The 24645-nt window shown below is 44.7% G+C and overlaps 1 protein-coding gene across 1 annotated transcript in view; it reads right to left on the bottom strand.

The window, feature by feature from the left end:
- Positions 1-267: 267 nt before the first annotated feature.
- Positions 268-24645, bottom strand: part of CLSTN2 (calsyntenin 2) — a 715214-nt gene continuing 690836 nt past the window's right edge. The window contains exons 13-17 of the mRNA XM_060242174.1: positions 22728-22898; positions 21665-21810; positions 4041-4164; positions 1560-1744; positions 268-937 (exon numbers count right to left, since the gene is read on the bottom strand). Coding sequence (XP_060098157.1) covers positions 728-937; positions 1560-1744; positions 4041-4164; positions 21665-21810; positions 22728-22898 — 836 coding nt within the window. The 3' untranslated portion in view covers positions 268-727. The remainder of the gene's footprint in view (positions 938-1559; positions 1745-4040; positions 4165-21664; positions 21811-22727; positions 22899-24645) is intronic.

Below are 24645 nucleotides of genomic sequence, written 5' to 3'. Positions count from 1 at the left end.
AAGGTTTCATTTTATGGGATTTTGCATGGCATTACTCTACCTTCAATAGGTGGACTGGATAAGGATTTCTGACTGCAAGATTTTAACAACATGAGGCAGTGAAATGGATTATCTATACCAGTTATATGGACATGTGTGCACACACACACACTCCAATTGAAAGTATGAAGAATCTTCTGCATAACCACAAAGCAGAAGCTTTTGAAAGACAGCAAAATAATGTTGCTCTCTGTAATGAGCAGCACTGACACCTTTCTCCACCTCTGAAGAGAAGGTACTTTACCCAAACACAGAGTAAAATAAAACACAAGCCATTTTTTTTAATTGTTTGTCCAGAAATGAATCTTAATGTAAGCTGAACTGTCTCCTCTATGGACTGAACAACAGGACTTCTGCATATTTGTATTTAGAAGGTCACAGGGGCTTCCATGGAAGGGGTGAAACAGTAAGGAACAGATGGCTTCAGACTGGTGCTGTTATTAGTGGTGACACACTAATGGTTTTACCCTGTGCTTTACCAGGTGCCATTATCCATACACTAGGAAGGAACAACTATTTGGAGCAGTTTGATACAACTACATCAAACTTAGGCAAGGCAATTCCATCACCTGTAGTCAACAGATGTTAAATCCTGTCAATTATAGATCCAAGGTGGGGTTCACTCAGTAGGATTGACTCAGAAATACACGGTGTTTACAAAAGGAGCAATCAATAGAACTAAGGGTTTCTAGTAAGGTAGTGTTGAATCATCCCACTCTAGCTGATCTTGCCTGGTGGTATTCTGTTTGTTTTGTTTGTTTCCAATGGCATCTTCTTCTTCCTCCTCCTCTTCCTCCTCTTCTTCACTTTCATCTGACTCAGTACTGGTTGTATCATCTTCTTCATCTTCTACGTCCTCCTCACTTTCTTCATCTGCATGACAAGGCTCTTCATATTTCTATATTGTGCAGAAACACACAGGAGGAATAGTCCACTTAGGAAAAAAAAGTATTCTTATCTGTTCTGAAATGCATCACTATTTTGCCAGATGTCTAGCAATTGCTGTAATACAGACTGCTAAACCAAAATTTCACTTCTGACAGCTGATACGCATTCAGGGCTCTGTTCAAACCATGGAGGTCATTGTACCAGCCTTACAGCAGGAGGTGGAGCTGCTTATGGGCAGGGGGACTTCAAAGAGATGCTTATCAGCATTATACCACCTTCCCATTTAGCCTCCCACTTGGAGAAGCATGATATTAGGCAATCACAGTTATGGACCAAGTAAGAGGCTTTGGGATCACCCTCTAAAGGGGATCTGATTTTACTCAATTCATGCTGTTCACTGGATGTGGTGTTATAAATAAGCCTAGCTTTATGATTGATTAGGCCATAACTAGGGTGACAGGCTTTGAGGGGAATCCTGCATTAGGCTAAAATGCTGGGCTGATCATCTTTCAAGTGCCCCTTTCAGTCTTATACAATTATACGATCTTCACTCTTTCAAATAATTAACTTTAAAAGTAACTATTGAGAATCCCAAACCTTAAAAAGGTTGTTGGCTATGTTTTGCTGCTTACCTCCATAGGATTGACAGTGATGGTCAAAGCTGAATCATCCCAATCCATTTCGTTTTCTTTACTGCCTTCATTTTCCTTTGAACTAAGTTGGTAAGCTGACCGAATTCTATAGGCCCCCAAAGCAACAATGAAGACTAGGATGCTGACACAGATTACTATGACAATTGTAGCCACACTTGGCAGTACTAGAATGAAATAAAAATGGGGTAAAAATATCTGTTCTATATTCTATCCATACAGATATACATCCTATTTATTTTATATGAACACATGGAGAAGCACATATAGAAAATGTAAAACATTTGTATGCTGCCTTTTCACCCAACAGGGTCCCCAGGGTTGCAAACAATCCAAACAATCTTTAAAATACATAATAAAATCTATAAAATATTTAAAATAATTCAACAAAGCATATAAATACACACCAGGACACAAAAACAGAGAGGAAAGCTAATGAAAGTTAATGAGGGAACACCATACAAAGCAAAAAAAAAAAAAGTCTTTACTAGAAGAGGGAAACAGATGACTCTCCCTGTGGAGAGTTTTAGCTCCTGACCAAGAAGGCCATTTCTGGGGTTGCCACACTTCTAAATATGTAAAATGTGAGCTGATTCACAATTTTTGTACATTGCACAGGATTATTTAGGTGGTTTGCAGATGAAATTTCTGTGGCAACTTGCAACCTTTCAACTCTGCCGTGGTAGCTGAGAGCATTAGTTACAGGCATACCTAGATCTAAACTAAGTTTAACTCTAAAGATTACAGATAATATTTTAAGCCCAGAAAGGTGTCAAGGTAGAGATCTCTGCCTCTTGAAAGGCCCCTACTGACCTCGTTAGATCACGACCCACTGTTCAATCACCATAGAACATGGCAATCGCTGTATGTTTTATTAGCTAGGTTTCAAGAACTCTGACTTGCCAAACAGAAAGGTGGACGTTTTGCCATAGTTATTTATTTAGGACTAGCCTGTAAGCCAGTCAGAATTCTGAGACCCAACAATCAAGGGTAACAGATGAAAGAGTTTGGCATCTGTGTGAGTTCAGCAACTAAGCACTAGACTCAGTTCTCACTAGACCAGTACACTAGACTCAGTTATCTCTATTGAATAACTGCATAGTGTCAAATAAATACCATATCTTAAACTAAAAGGCAGTAAAAGACAGACAGCAATGGAAGTAGAAAGCCTGAAAGGAAATAAGAGCTATCCAATGTATTGCAGAGTGTTGCATGTATGCCTGCCAGACAGAAATTGCAAGTGTGTACTCGGCGCGATGAGTTCCAGAGAATTATTCCATCTCCTTTAAGGATGCTGAGAGAAGCAGACAGGTATGTAGACATTCACAGATATGCTAGAGGAGATTCAGAAATATGCTAGAGGCATCCCAGTGCCATGTTGACAGTTCCACTGTTGTAAGGGAGGAACAGAGGCTGTCAGTCTAGGAGGAGGAAAAGATCTCTTAGAAGACACCCATTCCTCAAACAAATGGATATTCTCTCATGCTGAAGGGATAAAAGGGCAGAGCTTTTTTCTCAGGGAATGCAGCAGAAAGGAGTTCCAGAACTTCTTTATGGAAATAAAATTCTCAAAAAATGTTTACAAGTTCGTGAGGGGCACCTGTGTGTTTCTCCTTCATTTCCCTCTTGAGAGTTCCGGCACCTCTTTTTCCAGAAAAAAAAGCCCTGTAAAGGGGACAAAAGGAGGCATAATAGGAGCGCCAATCCTTAGCAATGTATAAAGGTGGGTCTGTGACCAGTGTTTTGACTGCATATTGATCTTTGTATCTGGTGCAAAAGTTGACATTATGAACTGCCTAAATAGGCTGGGAGACGGTGCAGGAGCGGAGTCAGTGCTCATGGTGCTTGGTAACATCAGTCACAGTAGGAAGTGCAGTTGTGCAGTCCTGGGGGGGGAAATTAGGTTGCTGGGTGGAAAATTAAAAACCTTTAAGGCAACCTTCTTAGCAATACTGCCTGTTTTACATACAGGGCCAGCTAGACAGAGGGAGGAGGGTAGCTAATATATGGATGAGATAGTTCAGGGAGAAAGTGTTTAGATTTCTTAAGCAGTGCAGAAGGCTTTGGGACAACCCAAGTCTGTACAAAGTAGACAGACTTGACTTGAAAGGAAATGGACTCACACTGCTGGAGGGTTGCAGAGTAGTTTTTACATCAAATTGTGTGGGATGGCCAACAAAGTGCTAGGCTAGATGAGCCATAGGTAGTGCTGTCATCCTTCTCTTGAAACCCTTTTTGTGCAAGGAACAACTTCTCACAACATGGTTATATTCTCTCTCCTAAGAGGATGGACAAATTGATAAAGATTGGTCCTATCCATGGTTCTTTCCCATGACAATGACATGGAAATGCCATTCATTTGCTCCTGCCATGCTTATAAAAGCTCACACCCATTTTGGTGGCTACCACCAGAAAATGAAAACTGAACTAGATGATCTTTCAGTCCGTGTTAATACAGTTTACCTGAGCTATGAATACTGTTTATGCTCTCCTCTGGGTGATGTATTGACTGGAGAAACTGTGGCTGTATTACCATATGGTTTACATATTCCATAATATTAGAGTTGGAATTGTGCAGAATATTAACCTAGAAGAGGAAAAAAGAGAATGAATGTTACTAGTTAATCAAAATTCAAGTGCCATGCCTCTCTCTGGTTAACATTACAGTTTAAAAGTTGTCATAAATAGAAGTTTTGGCAATTTGCTTCTTTATTTTTTTCAGCTCTTCTGTGATTTTAGCCTGTCCACAAACATGTAATAGTTGACAATAAATGAATATATAAACTATAGAATTAGTTCAATATCATAGTACAGAGCTCTAGCACTAGATGTTAATACACATATAAAGGTAAAGATAGTTCCCTGTGCAAGCACCAGTCGTTTACAACTCTGAGGTGACATCGCATCACAACGTTTTCATGGCAGACTTTTTACGGGGTGGTTTGCCATTGCCTTCCCCAGTCATCTACACTCTCCCCCCCCAGCAAGCTGAGTACTCATTTTACCGACCTCGGAAGGATGGAAGGCTGAATGAACCTCGAGCTGGCTACCTGAACCTAGCTTCCACCAGGATTGAATTTAGGTCATGAGCAGAGAGCTCAGACTGCAGTACTGCAACTTTACTACTCTGCACCATGGGGCTGCCTATACACAAACATACATCTCCTAAAATGAGGAAGAAAATGCTTATTCAGAAGATAGCAGAGTTTTACTGGTCTAAATGTCAGCTTGTTTTACTTTGGTCTATTGCTATAATAAGAATTTGGTAGACTTTGACCAAGACTAGAACTCAGTATGTATTAAGTGGAATATTTACACCAAATAAACACTGGATCTGATCCCAGCAAACATTCACTCCTTATTTCGGCATGCAGCAAGTGAAAGGTGGGATATAAATCCAACTACTACTTTTTCTTCTTCTTCGTTTGCAGATGATGCTAAGTTGTTCAGGGTAGTAAGAACCAGGGAGGATTGTGAGGCACTCCAGAGGGATCTGTCAAGGCTGGGTGAGTGGGTGTCATCATGACAAATGAGATTCAACATAGGCAAAGTAGGTCCGGCCCCCTCCCAGCCGAGCCAGCTTGCAGGCTATAGGCTGGGGGCCGTCTTTGCATCCCCGGAAGCAGGGAGGGGCAGCAACATCACCCGACATACGGGTGTTTTTGCAAGGCGCGGAGTCGGGGCTATATAAGCCCCGGCTCCCGCCTTACTACGCAGTTTTGTTTCGGCTCTCTGCCCGCCCGCCCTTCCCGTTGGCAGTACAGGTTCATGCCGGTCGCCTTTTGGGGCCAGGTAGGAATTTTTTCACTCCCGCACAATTGGCCTACGTGGGGGTGTTTTTCGCCTACCTTGTACTGCCTAGTAGGTTAGGTTTTGTGAGTATTAGTTCGGTCGCAGGCTGGATGAGGTTTGGCCACTGGGTTTCCCAGGGGAGCACCTATGGCCTAGCACCGTTGGTGCGGTGGTCTGCAGGAACCGTAGATGGGCTAAACGGCTCAGTACGGTGATGCAGATCACAGGGAGCCTCACCTGGGTGGATCTTTCCATGGGGATCGATGCCAGCCCGGTTGGTGATGGCTGGAGGCCTGGCCGCTCAGTTACAACCCGATTACGGCGGGTTTGTGCTGGGGGCAGGGTGGCTCGCCCTTTGGACAAGGCGGGGTCCAGGTGTTGACCCCAGGGCTTGTCTGGTCTGGTTTCCCCCCCCTGCCAGTTATATTTGTTAATTCTAATAAAGCGGCCCGGTTTAAAACCCAACAATGCGTCTGCCTCTTCATTCCGACTGGGGGGGCAAATGCACATTGGATCAAAAAATCCCAACTATAAATATATATATTGATGGGGTCCAAACTGGCAGTAACTGACCAGGAGAGAGATCTTGGAGTCACGGTAGATCTCACTGAAAATGCTTGATTTACAATATAGTTATTTATTATATTTTTATCATGCCATTCCTCTAAAGAGCTCAGGGCAGCATGCATGGCTCTTCCCTCCATTTTAGCTGCACAACAACCCTGTGAGATATATTAAGCTGAGGGAGAAGAAAGGGCCAAGGTCACCAAAAAGTTTCATGGCCACTGGGATTTGAACTCCGTCCCCGCCCCCCTAGTCTTAGTTCAGCGCTCTAACCACTATACATCATTGATCTGCTCAATTACTCTTCCTGGGAGTTAGCCCCACTGAATCTAATGAAACTTACTTCCGTGCAGACCTGTTTAGATTGCTCCCAAAACCTGTTTTTACAGATATCTGTCCTTTTAACTTCCCCCTTTTTAGATAGCTGCTGGGTGTGGCAGACCTTGTCAGAGACATTATCCAGTATTTGAGTGAAACTGGGAAGGGATGAAAGCGGGCAGATGGAGAGGATGGAAAGCAACTAGAAGACAGGACTGAAATTGCAAGTGTCCTCTTATAATTGGTCCATTTTGCCAAGCTTTGTTTTTTTCATCTCTCTAGGTAATTTTATTCAGTCTTTCCATGTGCTCACATTCTCTCCTTGATTCAAAAAGGTGTAGTGGGATTTTCTGTCACTATCTTTGGAGATCTTATTTATGGGCTTCAGAACAATAGTACATGTGCCGTTCACATCTCATTTATCTCTGATATCCATGATGAGAACTCTCCTGTTCTGCTTTAACAGCACTTGCGTTTCAGAGTGATTGCTTCTCCAACTTCCTTCTCTTTCACCATCCAACCTGTTGTCTGAAGTAGGTGATTACCCATAATTCCCCAATTCCTGCTCACGTAGGGTCACACACTTTACATTTGAGGAAAATATTACTGATCCCTATTCATTTAAGGAAGGAAAAAGGCCTGTAGCCAGGAATTTTTTGGTGGGTGGGTCTCTTGGCCCCCTGGGACACCCTAATTAAATTAGTTCAAATTACATTAAATTACTGTAGCTAATCAAATTAAATTAATTATCAGAGGTGAAAGATTTATGCAATCTGAAAAGAAACCAGAGAGTCAATTTGATGGTATATTTATCCAACTTCAGTCCAAAAAGCAATCTGTATTTTATGTTCCATCATATTAATTTCACATGCTAATAAAGGATTATCAAAGATTTCAGGTTTTCACGGCTGGTAACAAAGGATTGATTGATTAAATTACAAGAGGCTTGGGGGTTGGGTAGCATTGCTATCTGGTCACATTGCACCATGCCAGCAGCAAGATCCTCCCCCACTGCCCTGGTGCAATGGAGGGGAGGAGTATCTCCTTACCCAGGTAGGTGGTCACCAGCTTTTCCTCTTTCAATGTGCACTCTCTTTTCTCTGAGGGGCAGGCCACTGTGGGTATTTCAAACATGGGCAGCTGTTGTCCTGGTGGCCAGTGTTGACATGGAGACCTAGGTTAGGTCAGGCAGTGGGCTAGACTATCCTCACAGGAGGATCTCATCTGGCTTGGTGGAGGGGAAGGGATGGGAACCCACCCACCCCAGGTAGGGCTCCTCATGAAGAAGGAAGGAGGGTTGGGAAATTGTTTTGAGTCATTTGTGGCATGGCTTAAGATTCAAACTCGAAGAATGGTGAGGATTGAGGTATGGGTGCTCCTGAGGTGGAGATACAATAGGGGGTGCTGCAGATTCAATAAGGGGTGCAACCCTGTGACCCACACCCCCTGCTGGCTACTGCCCTGCACATAATGTCTTTCTGTAACAGCTTGTCCATATATGAACTTGTGTGACAGCTGTTCCACCTCAAAGAACTCTGCTTGCTGATTCTTCTGAAGGCTTCTTCCAGGAAGAGGATACTAGAAATTTATCATTAAAGGTGTTCCTCAATTTATTTATTTATTTAGATTTATAGTCTACCCTTTCCAAAATGGGCTCTGAGCAGGTAACAACAGTCAATAATACAAGGTTAATATCAGATACATTGAATAAAACAATATACAATCTAAAAACAATATAACACTCTAAAAACAAATTCCAATTCTGCAGTTGGTGGTATCAGTAAATAGAAAAAAGCCCACAGGAAAAAAAGCTCACAGAGAAAAAACCATGATCATAAATAGTCATAGGGAAAAAGTCCACATGGAAAAAGCCCACACAGAAAAATGCCACATGGAAATAAACCCACATGGAAAAATACCATGTAAAGCACCATAGATATTTATAATTGTGGAAAACCATTCACCTCCATTTATGAGAACCATTCACCTCTATTTACCAGGCCTCATTTTGGGCAGGAGTTCACAGGAATGGAGCTCCAGAACCTCTACATTTTGTGTTCTTTCTTTCTTACCCCTGTCCCCCTAATACTTGCTCCTTTGTTCAAACCCCCTTGTGAGAATTTTATCAAGTGAGAATTTTGCTGAACTCTAAGGATTTGAGAAACTTTCTGATATTTCCCCTCATAAAAAATCGGGAAATAGCCAAAACATAAAGAAGATAGATGAAAATCTTCTTCATGCCACTGTGGCAACATAGGAAAAAGTAATTTAAAAAGCATGATGGTAGCAAGGTTTTATTATGACAATTATAATTCAAGAAGCATTTTAAGGTAGATACTGATATAATTTAGTACAATTTCCAGTGATGTCAGGGGTGTGTGGCATATGCAAATGAGTTGTGCTAACAAGCTCCGCCACCTCATTTTCTATGAAATAACCCCTGGGTATTGCCTATATTTTATGTTGTGATTTTAGGATGAAAATATTTCATTTGGTTGTTGTAGATTTTCCGGGCTGTGTGTCCGTGGTCTTGGCATTGTGAGACCTGACGTTTCACCAGCAACCGTGACTGGCATCCTCAGAGGTGTAACCAAGAAAACTGGAGTTCTCTCTGGGTCAAATTAAGAAGTAGTTGGTAGGCAGGTAATTTTTATCTACACAGGCAGGTGGACTATGAATGAGTCATTATCTTGTGGGAGCTTCCTGGGCTGTGGCATGCTAATGGAGGAGGTTACCTGAAAGGGTTCTTTTGTATATGGATTGGCTATAGAAATTCTAATGTTATCTGTAGTTCTACTGTATGCTGTAGGTAGGGTGACCAGACTGTCCCGGTCTCCCGGGACTTTCCCGGTTCTGGCCACCAATTCCCAGCTCCCGGGCTGCCTATACCGGGACCATTAGAAAGTCCGGTATAGCCAGCAGGGAGCCGGCGGGCTGCGCGCGCGGGCCGGGAAGGCGGGGAGTGAGGCAGCCAGCGTCCCTGTGCGTGCGCACGGCGGTGTGCGCACGCGCAGGGACGCTGGCTGCCTCACTCCCCGCCTTCCCCGCCCGCGCGCGGGGTCCGGCGGCGGTGGTGGAGGCCGTGGAAAGGCCGCTGCTGGTCCCTGGAGGGCCTCCAGAGGCCAGCGGAGGCCGTGGAGAGGCCGGCGCTGGTCCCTGGAGGCCTCCAGAGGCCAGCGGAGGCCGTGGAGAGGCCAGCGCTGGTCCCTGGAGGCCTCCAGAGACCAGCGGAGGCAGCGTGGAGAGGCTGGCGCTGGTCCCTGGAGGCCTCCAGAGACCAGCGCCGGCCTCTCCGCCACCTTCCCGGCCTCCGCAGCCACCGCCAGCCCCGCCAGCAGCCCAGAGGAGAGGCCGCCACCGCCCTGGATCAAGGTAAGCCGAAAGCAGGGGGGGGGCGGCTGGCGGGGGGGCGGCTGGCGGGGGGGGGGCGGCTGGCCTTCCTTCTTTCCTTCCCTCCCTCCTTCCTTCCTCCCTCCTTCCTTCCTTCCCTCCCTCCCTCCTTCCTTCCTTCCTTCCTTCCTTCCTTCCTTCCTTCCTTCCTTCCTTCCTTCCTTCCTTCCCTCCCTCCCTCCTTCCTTCCTTCCTTCCTTCCCTCCCTCCCTCCTCCCTTCCTTCCCTACTTCCTTCCCTCCCTCCTTCCTTCCTTCCTTCCCTCCCTCCCTCCCCTCCCTCCCTCCTTCCTTCCCTCCCTCCTTCCTTCCTTCCTTACCTCCCTCCGCGCAGCGCGGCGGCCTCTGCTCCGCTCGCCGTGGCTGCTTTTCCGAGATGGGCTCAGCCTGAGCCCATCTCGGAGAAGCAGCACAGCGAGCAGAGAAGCCCCGAATCTGGGTCCTTCTAGGACCCTGAGCAGCAACGCTGGAGGAGCAGGAGCAGGCCCCGCCCCACTACTCCCTGCAGGGGCAGAGAGGCGGCCTGCGTGGGCCTGCTTCACTTCTCCGCCCAGGCCCCAGCCTGCTTCGCCTTGTCCTTGGGGATGGACAGCTGCAAGCACATCATTGGAAACTTCATGGTGGGTAAGTGGGAGTCATGGGGAGGAGGAGAGGGGTGGATGTTCATCCCTCCGTCCTCCTGTCTTTTTGCTTTGTTTCCATGTCACCCACCCACCCTCTCTCACTCTCTCTCTCTCATAATATTCCTGACCTTTCTCTCCATTTCTTCCGTCCACTATCTTTGCTTTCTTTGTTTCTTTGTCTACCCTCCCTCCCTCCTTCCTTCCTTCCTTCCTTCCTTCCTTCCTTCCTTCCTTCCTTCCTTCCTTCCTTCCTTCCTTCCTTCCTTCCTTCCTTCCTTCCTTCCCTCCCTTCCTTCCCTCCCTCCTCCCTTCCCTCCCTCCTTCCTTCCTCCCTTCCCTTCCCCTCCCTCCCTCCCTTTCTTCCTTCCTTCCCTCCTTCCTTCCTTCCTTCCCTCCTTCCTTCCCTTCTTCCCTCCCTCCCTCCTCCCTCCCTCCCTCCTCCCTTCCTTCCCTCCCTCCTTCCTTCCTTCCTTCCTCCCTTCCCCTCCCTTCCTTTCTTCCTTCCTTCCTTCCCTCCTTCCTTCCTTCCTTCCTTCCCTCCCTCCCTCCCCCCTTCCTGACTGAATGGGCCACTGGCCTGATCCAACAGGGCTTCTCTTATGTTTTTATGTGACAGAGTGTTGGACTGGATGGGCCATTGGCCTGATCCAACAGGGCTTCTCTTATGTTCTTATGTGACACAGAGTGTTGGACTGGATGGGCCATTGGCCTGATCCAACATGGCTTCTCTTATGTGACGCAGAGTGTTGGGCTGGAGGGGCCATTGGCCTGATCCAACAGGGCTTCTCTTATGTGACACAGAGTGTTGGACTGGATGGGCCACTGGCCTGATCCAACAGGGCTTCTCTTATGTTCTTATGTGACGCAGAGTGTTGGACTGGATGGGTCACTGGCCTGATCCAACAGGGCTTCTCTTATGTGACAATACTGACTTTGGTGGACCCAAGCACTGATTCAGTGTAAGGGAGCTTTGTGTTTGTGACTGGAGTGGACAATACTGACTTTGGTGGACCCAACCACTGATTCAGTGTAAGGGAGCTTTGTGTTTGTGTCTTCTGGTGCAATTTTGTTCTCAGATCCTGTATTTACTTCATCAGTATATGGGATAAGGCACTTTCTCAACTGTGCTGCATAATGCAGCCTATTTATTTTGTCCTGTTTGCTCTGTTGGCTCTATCTGCGCCACCTTCATCACTTTCGGGGTGTGGATCCCCCAGTGGGGTGGTCTTGCGACTCCCTCCGCCGGCTGTTTCTGATAGCCCTGCACCCCCTCTTTCATTTGATATGTGTCCCGTGCCTGTCACTAATAACACAGGTTGAGATGCAGGACAGGAACCCGGAAGTGACCGACAGGCTGCTTCAGCGGGCCGCTGCGCCGGCCCCCTGGGCCCCACAACGATGGGACCGATGCCACAGGGACGGGCTCGAAACACTCTATAACCCCTCAAAAGAACAGCAGTCTAGCTCGCTTCCCCCGAGCCCTGCCGCCATAAGCCTCAAGGGGGCTCATTTTGCGGCATCTCCCGGCGGGAGGGTGGCATCCGCACGGGACACATATCAAATGAAAGAGGGGGCGCAGGGCTATCAGAAACAGCCGGCGGAGGGAGTCGGGAGACCACCCCACTGGGGGATCCACACCCCGAAAGTGATGAAGGTGGCGCAGATAGAGGCAGGATCGCTGTCCCCTCTTCTCTTTGATCTTTGTTTGGAGCCACTCGCTAGGGCGGTTCGATTGAATGACAACATCCATGGCATGTGTCATCAATCACAGACATTCAAGATTTTGTTATATGCCGATGACGCTATGCTTACCATTATGCAGCTGGAAATATCGATACTGGCGATTATTCAACTGGTAACTTACTTTGGGGCAGGCTGTCCGGTTATAAAATTAACTGGCAAAAATCAGAAATTTTACAGATTGGGGGTGAAGAGGCACTGATGGGAGACATTGGGCAGTTCTCAGTTCAAGAGGCTTTTATTATGTATTTGGGTATTCTTGTTCCTAAACAGCCTAAGATGCTGATTGAGTTAAACTTAAATAAAGTAATAGGGAAAATATAGTCGGAGCTAGAGCGATGGTCCGCTGTCCCCTTGTCGCTTTGGGGTAAAATAAACGTTCTGAAGATGATCATCTACCCCCGTTTCTTTTACGTGTTGTGTGGTATCCATCAATACATACCGCAGAAATGGTTTCGAAAAATCAACTCAATATTAATGAAATTCTTGTGGGAGGGGAAACCCCCCTGGCTGTCGTGGGCACGTCTACAGTTACCATTTGACCGAGGTGGATTCGGCCTGCCAAATTTATGCCTATACCATTGGGCATACTTGTTGGCTGGTATTCAGTGATGGGCTTCACTTCATCAACTTGCAGGGTCACCCCTGATGAACTTGGAAACTGCTGTTCTCACTCCTTTGTCAACATGGAGTGTGCTTGGGTCAACATACCATCAGGGAGAGCCGGTTCTTCCATCAATTCGGGCGTCAAGACAAACATGGCAATATTTGGGTGATACCTACGGATTTGACAACTACATCCATAGTCGGATGAACCTTTGGGGCAACCCCGAAGTGAAGATAAAGGGACAGCCGGTGATTTGGAAGCTATGGGCACAGAGGGGTCTCTTAACTCTCAATCAGCTTAAAGATAGCAATGAGGATGCATTTCTTTCTTTTGAGGATCTACAAAGCAGCTTTGGGTTACCAGCTAACCAGTGGCTGCAATTCCAGCAACTGAAGCATTCACTGTCCACTTCTTTTGGCACAGACGCCTTGGCAGTTCCGGATGCCCTGCCTCTCCTGCAGACTCTAGAACATGCAATAGAACAAAATAAGCCAGTCCGTGTTTTATATTCATGTCTGAAAAAAGACTCGCAATACTCTATGGAAGATTTGTGATGTCAATGGAGTGAGGAAATCAACTGCCCTATTTACCCTTTTCAATGGGCGGCTATTTGTAGTGATCTCCGGCATTGTTTGAAAGATCTTCGTCTGATTTTAATACAACAAAAGCTTTTGTTCAGGATTTATTGGACTCCTCTCCGCCTCTATAAGCATGGTTTGGCTGAATCCTTGGCTTGTTGGCAGTGTCTGCACCCAGTGGCGGGTCTGGTTCACATGCTGTGGAATTGCCCGACATTACAAAATTTCTGGGATGGGATCGTTCGATGGATGCAACAGGTACTCAATATTGACCAGTCTATCTCTGCTATGCAGATATTATTGAACTACTTCCCGTTGACCTGGCCACTGACTCATATGCAGCGAAGATGGGCTGCACGTGCTATAATGATTGCGAAGTGGCTTATCCTGCTGCAGTGGTGTGAAGACTTCACTGGCACGATTATAATTTGGCTCGAGGTAATGTATGCCTTAGCTGTGCAAGAAAGGGCAGCATATCGCCGGCAATGTCAACAACAACAATTCGAAGAGATTTGGTCGGCTTTTTAAGAAGCATCAAATACTCAATACTCTGTACCTTGAAGTTTGGGTTTTGCCTGCCCGGGGCGTGTGGGCTGGGGAACTGGCATGCCAGCATCTAATTAAGTCGTTCAGGTTACAGGCAGTTTAGATCAGGAGAATTCATGGTGGCAGTGCACAGAGTGTGGGATGAGTGCCATTGTCCATTTGATGGAATGACTGTCTGCGATGTGCTTATGAAAATTTAATAAAGTATAAATAACAAAAAAAGGAAGCTGAGTGGCAGGATGGCACATTGGCATGTGTTTTCCTCCAAGCTGGGCTACCCTTGCAAGGAAAGCCTGGCTTGGAGGAGAATGTGCTCCACCCAGCTGCTCTTGCCTTCAAGATGAAAGCAGCCGGGTGGGGGGGGGTCACTGTAGATTCTCTGATCTGGGCTTCCCTCACAAGGGAGGCCCCACTCAGAGGAGAACACCTCTGCAGTGCACTCTCAGAGGCACTCCACACCTCTGAGGCACTCCACACCGCTGCTCAGGCCCTGCTCAACCAGAGCTCACCCAGTCCTACTTTCACACTGCCGCGGCTGCACTCCGTGAGGGTGAGGGCATGGTGGTGGGGCAGGAGTGTGGGTAAAAGATAACTGGGTCCACAGAGCTATTTTATTGGGGTCCCTGAAGCAGGGAGGCCACAGAATAACAAAATGCCCACCGCTTCAGTTGAATGCCTGGTGGAACAGCTCTGTCTTACAGGCCCTGTGGAACTGCAACAATCCCTGCAGGGCCCTAAAATCCAATAGGAGCTTGTTCCACTAGGTAGGGGCCAGAACAGATAATGCCCTGGCCTGGGTTGAGGCTAAGTGGACTTCTTTTGGACCAGGGATTACTAGAAGATGTTGATCCATGGAGTGTAAGGCTCTCCAGGGGGTATATGGGAAGAGGCAGTCTCACAGATATGCTGGTCCCAGGTCGTTCAGGGCTTTGAAGGTCAGAACCAAAACCTTGAACTGAATCTGGTACTCAATTGGTAACCAGTAAAGCTGGCAGAGCACTGGTTGCATGTGCATCTGAATAGGTGCTGCAGCAAGCAGGGGTGCTACAGCATTCTGCACCAAACAAAAAAGGGTTCTTTTCTTATGTTCAGAGTAAGAAAAAGAGCAAGGACATGGTAGGCCCATTGCAAGGGCAAGAAAGTGAAATTGTAACAGGTAATGAAGAGAGGGTGGAACTGCTCAATTCCTACTTTTCTTCATTCTTCTCTTCTGAGGGAAACGGTGCTCAACATGGCAAAAACAGAACATATAAGAAGAATATGAAGTTCCAACCTAGGATCAGCATAGGGGTAGTACATAAACACCTAGTTTCTTTAAATGAAACTAAGTCCTCAGGGCCAGATGAATTGCATCCAAGGGTTCTAAAAGAGCTTGTGGATGTAATTTCTGAGCATCTAGCTATTATTTTTGAGAATTCATGGAGAACAAGAGAGGTGCCGAGAGATTGGAGGCAGGTGAATGTTGTCCCCATCATCAAGAAGGGGAAAAAAGACGATCTGGGTAACTACTGACCCACCAGCTTGATGTCTATACCTGGAAAAGTTTTAGAACAAATCATCAAACAGTCGGTCCTGGAACATTTAGAAAGAATGGGTATGGTTACTAAGAGCCAGTATGGTTTTCTCAAGAACAAGTCATGTCAGATTAACCTGATCTCTTTTTTTACTTTACTGGATCAGGGGAATGCTGTAGACATTGTTTATCTTGATTTCAGTAAGGCTTTTGATAAAGTTCCACATACCATCCTTGTTGACAAGTTGGTAAAATGTGGTTTGGATCCTGTTACCGTTAGGTGGATCTGTAACTGTTTGACAGATCACACCCAAAGAGTGCTTGTGAATGGTTCCTCATCCTCTTGGAGAGAAGTGACAAGTACAGTGCCTCAAGGATCTATCCTGGGACCTGTTTTGTTTAACATCTTTATCAATGATTTGGATGAAGAAATAGAGGGAATGCTTATTAAATTTGCAGATGATACTAAATTGGGAGGGGTTACAAACACAGAAGAAGACAGAAACAGGATACAGGATGACCTTGACAGGCTGGAAAACTGGGCTAAAACCAATAAAATGAATTTTAACAGGGATAAATGTGAAGTTCTGCATTTAGGTAGGAAAAATCCAATGCATGGTTATAGAATGGGGAGACTTGTCTTAGCAGTAGTACGTGCGAAAAGAATCTAGGGGTCTTAGTGGATCATACGCTGAACAAGACTCAACAGTGTGATGTGGTAGCTAAAAAGGCAAATGCAATTTTGGGCTGTATCAACAGAAGTATAGTGTCCAGATCACGTGATGTGATGGTATTGCTTTACTCTGCTCTGGTAAGACCTCACCTGGAGTATTGTGTTCAATTTTGGGCACCACATTTTAAGAAGGATATAGACAAGCTGGAACGGGTCCAGAGAAGGGCGACGAAGATGGTGAGGGGTCTGGAGACCAAGTCCTATGAGAAAAGGTTGAAGGAGCTGGGGATGTTTAGCCTGGAGAGGAGGCGGCTGAGAGGTGATATGATCTTGAAGGGCTGTCATCTAGAGGATGGTGTTGAATTGTTTTCTGTGGCCCTGGAAGGTAGGACCAGAACCAATGGGTTGAAATTAAATCAAAAGAGTTTCTGGCTCAACATTAGGAAGAACTTCCTGACCGTTAGAGTGATTCCTCAGTGGAACAGGCTTACTCAGGAGGTGGTGGGTTCTCCTTCCTTGGAGGTTTTTAAACAGAGGCTAGATGGCCATCTGACAGCAATGAAGATCCTGTGAAGTTAGGGGGAGGTGTTTGTGAGTTTCCTGCATTGTGCAGGGGATTGGACTAGATGACCCTAGAGGTCCCTTCCAACTCTATGATTCTATGAAATGGAGTTTCCAGATCAGATTCAAGGGCAAGCCCACATAGAGCAAATTTGCTGTAATCTAGTCTGGAAGTGACCATTGCATGGATCACTGTGGTCAGATCCTGGATGGAAAGGTAGGGAGCCAGTTGTTTTGCCTGCCATAGATAGTAGAAGGCAGACCTGGCTACTGTGGTGACCTGGGCCTCTACAGACAATGAGACATGCAGGATCACCCCAAGTCTCTGAACCCTTGGTGCTAGTGACAGAAGTGCCCCACCAATGGTTGGGAGCCTTATTCTCATGCCTATTCCACCCTGGCCAGACACAGGACCTCCGTCTTTGACGGATTTAGTTTCAGTCAGGTCTGTTGCAACCACCCAGTCATGGCCTTGAGCACAAAGCCAAGATTTTCTGAGGCAGAGTCTTGGTGGCCATCCATCAACAGATAGAGCTAGGTGTCACTGGCATACTGATGGCAACCCAACTCATACCTCCATACTAACTGGGCAAGGGGGCGCATATAGATGGAATGGGTACAGGACAGATGCTTCATCCAGGAAGAAAGAAAAGAAGTTACAATTTCAAATATGGGAGGACATAAGAGCATAAGATAAGGCATGCTGGATCAGGCCAATGGCCCATCTAGTCTGACACTATGTGTCACACAGTGGGCAAAACCTAGATGCCATCAGGAGGTCCACCAGCAGTGCCAGAACTTCTACCGTTGTCCCTCGAGCACCAAAAATACAGAGCATCACTGCCCCAGGCATAGTGTTCCTTCCAGGGGTCATTTTGTAGAAAAAGAGGTGCTGGAGCTCATTAGCACAATTAAATTGCACAACTAATTTGCATATTCCACATACCCTTGACATCACTGGAAGGTATACTAAATTATAGCAGCTCAGCATCTACCCTAAAATGCTTCTTGAATTCTAATTGTCATAATAAAACCTTACTCCCATCATACTTTTAAAATTACTTTCTCCCATGTTACCTTATGGCTAATAGACACAGATGGACCTCTGCTTCATATGTTCATCCAATTCCCTCTTAAAGATGTTTATGCTTGTAGCTGCCACCACTTCCTGCAGCAGCAAATTTCATGCGTTAATTACTCTTTGGGTGAAGTACTTCCTTTTATCCATTCTAACCCAACTGCTTAGTAATTTCATTGAGTACTCATGAGTTCTTGTATTGTGAGAAAGGGAGAAAAGTACTACTTTCTCTACCTTCTCTACCCCATGCATAATTTTGTAAACCTCATACATCTCTAAAACAAATGCTTTGGAACAAGGCATGGACCCTTTCTGGATCTTGCCTCAGGCTGGGAGTATTTTGTTTCCAATTAAACAAGTTGGCGGTAGTAATGTCACTCTTCAGTCGTCATTTCTCCAAGCTAAAGATCCCTAACCTGTTTAGCCTGTCTTCACAGAGAAATTGTTGCATCATCTTAATATTTTAGTTGCCCTATTCTTCACTTTTCCCAATGCTAGAATATCTTTTTCTAGGTGCAGTGACCAGAACTGTACACAGTATTCCAAATGAGGCCACACCATTGATTTATACAGGGACATTATGATACTGTTGATTTGTTTTCAGTCCCCTTCATAATAATTCCCAGCATAGCATTTGCCCCCCCCCTTTTTTTTGGCACCAAGTCAACATTTTCAGCAAGTTTTCTACCACAGCTCCTGGTCAGTTTGATGTAGTGGTTAAGTGTACAGACTCTAATTTGGGAGAACACGATTTGATTCTCCACTCCTCCACATGCAACTGCTGGAGTGATCTTGGGTCAGTCATAACTCTTCCAGAATTGTTCTCTCAAGACCAGTTTCTGTCAGAGCTCTCTCAGTCCCACCTACCTCACAGGGTGTCTGTTGTGTGGAGGGGAAGGTAAAGGAGATTGTAAGCAACTTTGAGTGAGGGTGGTGTATAAATCCAATCTCTTCTTCTTCTTCTGGTCAGTTATTACCAGTAACATATATCAGATCCCACTAACATATATTTATAGTTAGTATTTTTGGCACTATAATACCTTTTTTTGCATGATGACATAGCAAACCTAATTTGCAGATTTCAGGGTCAAAATAGCAAGGAATTCATCCCTGGCTCTTATATCATGCAACTGGAGCATAAGCACTAAAGGAAAGTAGCGCAGAAAAGCTGTATTCAGAATTGTGTGTGAGATTTGCCTTTTGACACATTAGGGAACTAGCATTTCTCTGGATACAGTAAATGTTAAATTGGTTTGACAAGTGATCAGAAATGGTCAGTTTCATGCCTTATGGCCAGAATGCAAAAGGAAGGGTTTAACTGCTGCACTTGTTTGCTGTCAGGCTAGAAAATTTCAGTCCCTCACACTGACCATGGCATACTTTTATCAGCATGAAATTGACTTTACAAAGGGGGGGAAATAGTAGCTGTTACTAGCAGTGAGCAAGGTGTTCAGAGAAGCAATGTTTGCAGGAATAAGAAGACAGAAGCTTTTTGCTCAGCAAAGTTTGATGGCTCATGACTAGAATTACCTGCAACATTTATATGTCATGCAGAGGAAATGGCCAAGCTCTGCCTCATTACCTAGTAATACAATCCACAAATGTGTCTAGCACTTATTCTTCTTTACTCGGCAAGTATGAGGAAGCTACTGATCATCAAAATGAAAGAAAGAACCCTTTTATATTGGAAGACATGGGGCAAAAATTAGCCTGGTTTTAATGTTAACTATAGGTCCTTTCACACATCTCACCACATCATAGTTTGGCACTCTAGGAATGAGGCTTGTGCTTGTGTGCTCAGCCCTTCCTTGTACACTCCAATGCACTTTTGTTCCTTCTTTTTTTAGCCCAAACAATAGTTTGCATTGTGATGGACAGGTCCAGCTCTGCCTTTCCTAGAGGCAGCCAACTGGAGCTGTTGGAATGTTGGAAGAGCCTGTCAGTTAAAAACAGAAAGTTAGAGATGAGGAGAACAGTCAGTCAATCATGGAAAAAAGGAGGATTCTGAGTCTATGAAGGAAACAGCCTGAGTTAGAGCTGACTTCTGAGAACTCATACTTCATAATTTGTGACTGTTTGGGTCATCTGGTATCATCCATTAAAATATTAGGAAAAATGCATTGCTGTGTTTGAGTCATTCTATGTTGTTGAAGATGTAAATAAAATATAATTCTTTGTATTCTCTGCTTAATCCTATTGACTGGATGGCTAGTGTTTCAGAGAAAATACACCCACCCCTATACACCAACCTTCATATCTGTGGGGCGTGCATTTACTTAATTATATCATGGTGGTGGAGAGTAAGAAGTATCAGGGTCGCTGTTTCTGGTAGCCTTGAGTGGTAGCTGGGCGAGGGATGAATAATAAAAGGGAAATGGTCTCTCTCTCTGGAGACATCTCTGGGAAAGAGAGGAAAAGGAACCCCAGGTTTGGAAAGGGGTTGGAGCTCTTTACCTATTCAAGAGAGATGAAATGGGTGGCAAATTGTTACTCCTCTCACCTGTTTGTATACCTAAGCCTGCATGAAGAGAGATTAATGGTGGGAGACAGAATGGTTGAGGTTGTTGGGAGTAACTGATATAGTTAATCCAGTATCCTGTCTCACCATAGCAGAGTGTGTCTTGACGACACACAACAGAAACTCTTTGTTCTTAGTGTGTTGGCAGAGTTACAAAGTTACACAGAGGCACCTCAGTTTCAAGACTAATAATAGTCATTTTATTTAGGAACTACATTCTAGATAGTAAAGCTTTGAGATGGAATCTAATCTAACTATCTTGGATGGTTGAGGATGCTGAAGGGTATCCTGCTGCCATCATCCCAAAGATGCTCTTTCTTTGTGTGTGGGAGTGTGGGAGAGAGAGAGAGAATGGAAGGAAGGAAAGCAATTTCCCTGTGTTGTCAATCTATAAGAACATAAGAGAAGCCATGTTAGATCAGGCCAATGGCCCATCCAGTCCAACATTCTGTGTCACACAGCGGCCAAATATATATATATATATATATATATATATATATATATATATATATATATATATATATATATATATATATATATACACACACACACACACACACACATACACACTGTGGCTAATAGCCACTGATGGACCTCTGCTCCATATTTTTATCTCATCCCCTCTTGAAGGTGGCCATGCTTGTGGCCGCCACCACCTCCTGTGGCAGTGAATTCCACATGTTAATCACCCTTTGGGTGAAGAAGTACTTCCTTTTATCCGTTTTAACCTGTCTGCTCAGCAATTTCATCGAATGCCCACGAGTTCTCGTATTGTGAGAAAGGGAGAAAAGTACTTCTTTCTCTACTTTCTCCATCCCATGCATTATCTTGTAAACCTCTATCATGTCACCCCTCAGTCGACATTTCTCCAAGCTAAAGAGCCCTAAGCGTTTCAACCTTTCTTCATAAGGAAGGTGTTCCAGCCCTTTAATCATTCTAGTTGCCCTTTTCTGAACTTTCTCCAATGCTATAATATCCTTTTTGAGGTGCGGCGACCAGAACTGCACACAGTACTCCAAATGAGACCGCACCATCGATTTATACAGGGGCATTATGATACTGGCTGATTTGTTTTCAATTCCCTTCTATACATCAAAGGGACAGAGGCAGTAGAATACACAGGAAGGAAACCCACAGTTTTGCCTGTCTATTGTAACCCCCTCCTTCCAGAGTCTGAGGCTAAGAAACAGCACCAAGCCCTTCTCTTCCAACAGGGGTGGCAGCCATTACTACCAACAATCTATAGTTTGTAATTGTCTTTCTGGTTTGCAAGACAGACATATATTATTGGTTCGGATGAAATAGCAAGCTATGGTTTGCACAAAAGGAGGGGAAGGGGAGCACAAAGGCAAAAGGCACACCATGGATAGTATTTTGAGTGAATGCACTACATCCATACACCCATGGCTCAGAATATCTGATGTATTGATTAATATACTTAACACTGTCCAGGAAAAAAGTGGACAGGAGGAATGCACAAGCCCATGAGAGGTCTTTACTGGACTATTATGTGTAACTTAAAAAAATAGCAGAGATTGCCCCCAGATGTGGAAAGAATAGGTGACATGCTTTTTACACATGACTTACCTCTAAATTAAATTCATTGCTTGTATAACGCCCATTCAACTCTGAGCACTTGATTCTAAACTTCCTATCAAAGATGGAAGATGCATGCCAGTTACGATAGCGAACCTGTTGCAATACCTGCTCATAGTTTTTCATCGTGTCCACACCTGAAACAGTAACACAGAATCACAAATAAAGAGAGGGTTAGAGTGGAAAGGCCATAGCTATGAAAGGTAAATGATTATGGTCTGGAGTCAAAGTAGGTTTCATAACATTAATTTAACAAAATGATATGAAGAGCTTGCAATTCACAACACATTAAATTGGGGACAACTGTCTCATTTTAGAATTTTTGTAATAATAGGAGTTATCAAAAGCATTGATTCAATAATAATGTTTGTACAAGTGGCACTTAAACCAATTTTTGTATTGCCTACATCTGGCAATGACATAATAACAAGCCATATTCTGCACATTAACTTTTTGACCTCTTATGATGTGATGCCAACATTTTTATTTTGGAAAAGATAAATCCCTCAATAAGGACATTTATGAGGAAAAATTACTATTAGAGAATAATAATATATCTTTAGGCCTATGTACATTCATAGGAATAGAAGAACAACCATCCACAAAATTATGCTGATTTAAATAGTCACATATTCAGGGGCAGTTGCTTATATTTAAAATGTCATTTCTTTTGTTATCTTGTTGCACTAACTCATGTTCAGAGTGGCTAGATTTTTTTAGTTAACAAGTTTTTAAAGCAAGGCCTGGTTTCATGAACAGAATGACAAAAAGTCCACTTGTCTGCCCTGTATGTCAGTCACAGGTAGAATGTTTACACTCTGAAATGGCTCAGCTTCACAGCAAATATTAAATCCTTGAGATTATAAATGAGATTATAAATACACATCCAATGGATTTGGAACTCCATCATATCCAGCTCCTTTCTGTGCTCTATGATGATCATTACTCCTCTTTCCTTACCAAAATGCAAAAGCTTCAAAGTTCAGTGTGGTCCTTTAATTCTAAGCTTATGAACATACATAAAAAGAAAGATCAAGAATTAAGATGAATATACCATATATTGAATACCCTGCTGTAGAGTTTGTAGCATCTAAGTGTTTCCCTTCAAGTTCCTTCCGATCCAATTCCAAACATTCCTGCTTGGGGTCCAGTTCTGCCCCAACTACCAAAATGTCACAAAAATCCAAATTGTGGTGCATTTCCTCTAACATAACTGGCTTGTGGACTATGGAAAGAGAAAAGAAAGATAACCCAAAGGTGAAAAACAATTTATATTATGTGATGTACTGTAAAGGTACCGATTTTCTAAAGGAACAGTTGTTGAACATTTTTTATGTATGTGTTGCCTACAACACAAGACAGATAAGAGTATAAAATATTGAGGCAACTGTAATTTGTATCACAACACAATAAAGGCCCTCAAAACTATTTTGGAAATACAGCACATACATTTAACCTTGTAAGCCAATTCACAGAAGGGTAATTTTGTTGTTCCATTGTGTATGTGCATTGACACCAACTGAGCTGGACAGTACATGTCAGTGCAAATAATTCAGTTATTTTATGGCCCATAAAGAATCAGAATAGATCCTACACTGTTGGCCTATCAACTGCATGACCATGAATAGCAACCCAAAGTACTCTTTGATTGTAAAACCTGAAGTTTAAATTCACTTATTCATCACAGAGGGTAACAACTATCTTGTCACAGAAGAAAGAGTATGCAGATTTTCTATTTAATTCAATGGTCCACTGGCCATCAAGTGGCTGGAAAATTGACTTTAACTGTCTGTTTCATGACATATTTTGTAAAAATGGGAATCTGTGTTGCAGAAACTTCATTCTATAGTTAATGAGGGCTGATGCATGCCTCTACATGAGGTTAATGACATCTTCTACCATGGTGGCTTTCCACTTTGCCCCCCCAGTCGGAATGAAGAAGCAGACACAAGTGTTGGGTTTAAAACCGGGCCGCTTTATTAAAACATTAAATAACTGTAACTGGCAGGAGGGGTGAAAACCTGACCAGACAAGCCCTGGGGTCAACCCCGGACCCCGCCTTGTCCAAAGGGCGAGCCACCCTGTCCCCAGCACAAGCCCGCCAAATTCGGGTTGTAGCTGAGCGGCCAGGCCTCGAGCCACCACCATCCGAGCCGGCATCAATCCCCGTGGAAAGATCCACCCAGGTGAGGCTCCCTGTGATCTGCAATCCCCGCACTGAGCCGTGTAGCCCATCTACGGTTCATACAGACCACCGCACCAACGGTGCTAGGCCATAGGTGCTCCCCTGGAAAACCCTGTGGCCAACCTCCTCTAGCCTGCGACCAAAACAACTACCGCTAACAAATCCTAACCTACAAGGCAGTACAAGGTAGGCGAAAAACACTCCCACTGAAGCCAATTGTGTGGAAGCGAAAAAATTCCTACCTGGCCCCCAAAAAGGCGACCAGCAAACGCCTGTACTGCCAAAGGGAGGGTGGGTGGGCAGAGAGCCAAACAAAACTGCGTAGATTGGAGGGTGGGAACCGAGGCTTATAAAGCCCCGATTCCCCGCCCCAGCAAAACACCCATATATCGGGTGATGCTGCTCCTCCCTCCTTCCGGGAGGGGCAAAGACGGCCCCCAGCCTCAATTACTGCAGGCAGGTTCGGCTGGGTAAGGGCCGGACCAAGTGTGCATAATGCTTAAACCTGGGCATCCCCAGGTTTGTACAAAAATCTAAAATCTTACCCAAAATAGAGAGGGGGTAATCTCTCCCCCAAAACAAAACTCTCTGCACTCAAAAGAACCCCCACTGCTAACTGTCCTGAGGCAGCAATGCTGAGGGTGGGAGTGGTGGTGTGGGTCAGGGAAAATGGCTGCTTTGGAGGATGAAGTCTGTGGAGTTATACCCCTCCGATGTGTAAGAATCAGCCAGGTATCAGTCAAACAAACTTCTCTGATGAAACTATAAAGTTTATTAACACTGAAAA

The sequence above is a fragment of the Heteronotia binoei genome, chromosome 6, assembly GCF_032191835.1.
Source record: "Heteronotia binoei isolate CCM8104 ecotype False Entrance Well chromosome 6, APGP_CSIRO_Hbin_v1, whole genome shotgun sequence".
NCBI classification, from domain to species: domain Eukaryota; kingdom Metazoa; phylum Chordata; class Lepidosauria; order Squamata; family Gekkonidae; genus Heteronotia; species Heteronotia binoei.
This window is presented reverse-complemented; position numbering and strand designations above follow the sequence as displayed.